This window comes from Vespula vulgaris, chromosome 22, assembly GCF_905475345.1.
Source record: "Vespula vulgaris chromosome 22, iyVesVulg1.1, whole genome shotgun sequence".
Taxonomy (NCBI): Eukaryota; Metazoa; Arthropoda; class Insecta; order Hymenoptera; family Vespidae; genus Vespula; species Vespula vulgaris.
The window spans coordinates 2682305-2687849 of NC_066607.1; the positions used below are offsets into that span (position 1 = coordinate 2682305).

General features: G+C 28.0%; 1 protein-coding gene across 1 annotated transcript; it reads left to right on the forward strand.

The window, feature by feature from the left end:
- The first annotated feature begins 323 nt into the window (after positions 1-323).
- Positions 324-5545, forward strand: LOC127071557 (zinc finger protein 773-like). Its single transcript, XM_051010966.1, has 8 exons — positions 324-817; positions 1129-1642; positions 1719-1986; positions 2085-2282; positions 2351-2518; positions 2576-2768; positions 2848-3111; positions 3199-5545. Exons 1-8 carry the CDS (start codon positions 692-694, stop codon positions 3445-3447), a joined length of 1980 nt encoding a protein of 659 aa, XP_050866923.1. The 5' UTR covers positions 324-691; the 3' UTR covers positions 3448-5545.

The following is a 5545-nucleotide window of genomic DNA, read 5'->3' on the forward strand; positions in this document are numbered from 1 at the left end:
TTGCTCTTGTTTTCGTCTTTTTATCCTTTAGATTAAATACTATATGTAAAAGGCTCTTCTTAAAATAATTAATTAAATATCTGAAATCATATATTACGATTAATATTTTCATATTGATCCTATATTCTCGTCCTGCAATTTCTCATTCAAAGCAAGTTCGATTAATTGAATTTTAGATTAATCGATATTTTAGTTTTATTTTACTATTCATTATCGGAACGGTCGGTATAGTAGAAAACTGAAAATTTCTTTTCCTGCAAAATTCGGCGATAATTGTTTCAGTATATCTTCGACAGATGTCACGATTAGGCTATTACCATGCGAATATGAACGATGTGCAATAGTTTTTATAAACAACAAATGAATCAAAATACGTCTATCATTGTTCTCGAACATGATACTGTATAAGAACAAGCGGCGAGTTCAAAATCGAGTCGTGCACATCGAAAAATCGATTATTGCGAGACGAAATATCGGTTCTATTTAATGGCGGTGTAAGTGGAGAGAGAAAGAGACATGTAATATTTTTGTCGTGTGGAAGAGAACATGTCCGCTGTCGGGGTTAGCGTCTATGCCGATCTTTTGTTTACGACGTCTTTGAAGCTTTTATTCGTGTCACGATAGAATCGTTTTTGTTGTGTTTTTGACAATGCACTGCCACCGCATAAACGTTCTTAGATCTCTCGCATGAATGATGACGGAGCCGGAACTTTGCCGGCTCTGTGCCGAGACCAAAGAGAACTTCATTGGTATTTATGACGCCGAAGGACAGAAATTAGCAATAGAAGCTAAAATCGCTAAATGTTTGCAAATTCAGGTAATTTCAATTCGTTGTCATATTTGGCGTTTCCTGTCTCCATTTTCAAACGTTAAAAACAATTTCACGTGCTCGTTGTACTTGAAATGCTGCGTCTAATGTATGCTATACCTATATATACAGATATCTTTTTTAAACAGGTCTGTTGTCTTCGTTCTTTTTTAATCTTTTTTCTTTTTTGTTATCATTGCTTCATCAGAATATTAATCGAGGTTAAAGAGATACTTTATTTTTTAAAATATCTATTGTGGTGTAGTACGTACTAAGGCATAAATATCTTTTTTAACATATCGGTTTTTTCATCATTGCAGGTATTAATAACAGATGGTTTGCCGCTGTCGGTTTGCATAGACTGTTGCGTTTTATTAAATCAGTGCAGTGAATTTTTTGAGAAGACCAATCAAGCGCAAGCATCTTTGAGGCAACTACTAATAGAGCCCAAGTCTGAACCGTCGACTTTAGAACCAAATATAGATTTTATTAAGAAAACTGTTGAATTTCCGAAAGAGGAAGAGATTGCAATCGATGAATGTCAACTATCGGATAATTACATTCATAATTCTGCTGTAGATATCACAAATACATATTTTAATAACGAAAATGAAAATGATTGTAATCAGCAAAAATATGAGACGGTAAAGGAAGAGAAATGTAAAATTCAAGTGAAAAAAGGTTCTCCCAAGCAGACTAAGAAAAAGGTTAAGAAAAAAAGTCAAATGCAAAGAATGGAAGATTTGGAATTATGCCTAACCTCTGATTTAAAAAAAGGACACAGTGACATTAGTATAAAATCTAATATGAAAGTTCCAGACAATTATATGACAGGTAAAATTTATATAATATTTTGTAGATATTTAAATTTAAATATTATTAATTTTAATGTATGCTATGGCATATGTAGGAACAGATTCAGACTTGGAAATGATAGAAACCCGTGCAGCAGAACCACCAAAACCTGGACGTAAAAGAGGAGAAGGATTAGATAGATATCCTTGGTTATGTACTGATTGTAATGACAAGTTACCAAGTTTAGAAGCTTTGGAAGAACATCACGAAACTGTACATAATCAACAAGCAAAGTACATGTGTGTGCAATGTTGCAAAGTCTATGACAAATATTATGGTTTTCTTACTCATGTCAAAAGGCATAAAACTAAAGCAAAGTATAAGTAAATATTCTTATGTATTACAAGTTTTAAAGTATATATGCAGTTTTGATAAAACATTCGACGATATGTTAATTTTATATGTTTTTTTTTATACATAGTTGTGAGGATTGTGGAAAATCATTTGTACATAAAAGAGTATTAGACTCGCATAAGGCAGTACATAGTGAGGAACGTCCATATGTTTGTCAAACATGTGGTAAAGCATTTAGACAACAAAGCGCTTTATACATTCATAGTAGATGTCATTTACCGGATACAATGAAAAATCGTTTTCAATGTGATCAATGTGATAAAAGGTAATTGACAATAATTAATTATAAAAACTATTTATAAATAAATATTATATAGATCATCTTTATTACAGGTTTTCTACTAAGCCTAATTTGGTTACTCACAAACGTATTCATTCTGGTGTTAGGAATTTTACTTGCGATCAGTGTGGAAAAAGTTTCATACAAAAAGGAAATTTAGAAGCTCATTTCTTAACTCACTCTGCAGACAAGCCATATAGTTGTTCTCAATGTCCAAAAGCGTATGTTTATACGATAAAATATATTATATAAAATACTTAATATAAATTATATTACAGATTTAAAACACCGTTACAATTGAAGAAACATGAAACAGTTCATACTGGTGCTAAACCACACCAATGTGCTGTTTGTGGTAGAACATTTAGAGAAAAGGGTACTTTGAGAGAACATCATAGGATACATACAGGTGCAATGCCTTTTACTTGTGAATTCTGTGGGAAATGTTTTCGTTTTAAAGGAATTTTAACGGTAAAAAATATATCTTCGATATCACAATACATAAAATATCTATATGTTAAATAACATACTGTAATATATTATATTTTAGACACATAGACGACAACATACCGGTGAACGACCATATAGTTGTTTAGAATGTCAACACCATTTTACAAATTGGCCAAATTACAATAAACATATGAAACGTAGACATGGAATTAATACGTCTCACACGAAGCATTTATCACAATCTCAACAGTCGCAACAGCAACAACCACAACAGCAAGAACAACAGCAGCAGCAACATTCGATTCAAGCTAATACTGCAGAAGATCCACTTTCCATAGCGCAAACAGAATCTACAACTGTACAGGTATTGAGTATTTTTAATTAAATGTCGTTTGCAAATAACTATTGCGATAACATTTTCTTAAATTATTTTTATATATTATTTATTCAGGTAATACAAGCTGTACCACACGTAACAGCACCTCAACCAATAGTCGTACAAGCTATACCAACAACAGCGATACAAACTTTCCAGGCAGATGTATCTGGTACCGTACAGGATACTGTATTTCGAGAAAGAAATGCAACATATTTTAATGCAATGCCAGCAGCTTTGCAAAACTTTTTACCCCCTAATTTACCGTATAACTTTTATAATATTTCAAACGTTACAGAAAACGATTTAATACAACATAGATAAAGATAATTCAATTTAAAAATAAAATAAAAGAATAGCTTACAACTGGCTGTTTAGGTACAAGCCTTTTTTATAATTATAAAACAAACAGGATCTTGTTTCTCATATGAATTCTTGTAAGCTGCATTTCGAATTTAGTTTCATAATTAATATACAATAGTTAAACATAATACTATTAATAATAATAAGTTTTTATTATGTTTTAGATTATTTTTCTAAGAACTAAAATAGTATGCATATCAATATTTTCTAGCAGAGTCAATAATGACCAGAATTTTGAGTTATCGATTATTCAATACATATATTATAAATTATACGTCAGAATTCTGTCGTTATATAGATTTAAAAAAAAATTGTTTTGTGTTTTTTTCTTTTTTTTCGTCTATAACACGTCAACGTCATCATTGGTAAATTGATTTTTATTATATAAAAAGTCAGACATGATGGTATTTTTTTGTATATATGTTCAATATAATTTACTTCAGTAATTAATGAGATGTGTGTGTGTGTGTATATATATATATATATATATACACATATATGATTTGATATATTACTATAGTATACTATACACAATCATGTTTATACAGAAGTACAATTTACAGATGAAAAAATTTTATAACTTCTAAAATAAGAAATAGGAGACCAAGAATTACTGAATAAATAAATTCAGTATTTGTGCTCATAATTGCAGTATTTGTAAAACATAGCTATTAATGAATTTTGTAACGAATCATACACGTATTGAAATGCAAAACACAAATTAAGCACGTATGATCGCAATCTTAATATATCGATTTATGATTCATCAAAAATTATTATATCATCATGTTTTCGTAAGCTTCTTATTCACATATTTTGCATCTTAATAACATTGAAAAGAATGTAGTTATCATAATTATTTATTTATTCTATACTTATAAAAATTAATAAAAGTTCTTAATTTTTTGTAAAGAGAATTTCCTCGCATGAATGATAAACATGAAATTTTTCTGATGTACCATATTATTGGACAAGAAATGTAAGTTGTGCGGTATTCGAATATCATTATTATAATATTCAAAGATAGAAGATTAATATTGTAATAAGTTTTATCAGGCTGTGTATTATAAAATATAAAATGTCATAAAACGTTATGTATATTTTAGCGGTCATCAAAATTGAGTATTAAATATATATTTCTCAGTTTAAATAATCTTTATGACATTAGGATTTATAAATATAAGATGTTACATAGAAAATCTATTTGTTATGAAAGAAGAAAGAAAAACATTGTATGATATTTATTATTATTATTATTAATATTATTATTAATATTATTATTATTATTATTATTATTATTATTATTATTATTATTATTATCGTCACTGTCATTATGTATCATTAATAATATCATTATCATTGTCATCATCGATATAAGACTACTTGCAGTTACATAAAAATTCATTCATATAAAAATGTCAAAGTTCAGATAAAATATATCTATGAGTTTATTATTAATACATTTTTTACAATAAGAGCATAAGCAATAACATAAAATATCAGTTAATCATTATCGATTAACAATTTTCTTTGCGATATACAATATTTGTGATATATTAATCTGTATGAAATATTGTTTGTAAATATATATATTTACTTTTTGGTATCGCGACAGAATTAAATAACACAAGGCTATCGTTTAAAAAAAGAATTACATTACATTTTTCCAACTTGTCTTGATACTGATTTATATTATATAATATATTGTAATCTTCACAAACACGATGCATAATATCAAGTACCTTACGTTACATTATGAAATATTTGATTTATATGTCCATATGGTTTCTAATTCTTGTAAATAATTATACATTGAATTCAATTTATTTACAATATTTATAAGAAAGCATACTATTATTTTTTCCATGATATTAATAAGCAATGATAAAAACAAATATTATCTAAATTAATGAATATTATATTTTACTTTATGTTACGTTTAAAATATATTAGAACATAACAGACAATTCTAAATGGTATTCATTCTATTATTCACTAAACTGCAGTAATTTTTTATGCTTCCCTACAAATACAAGAAATGATACAAACGATGCAATAA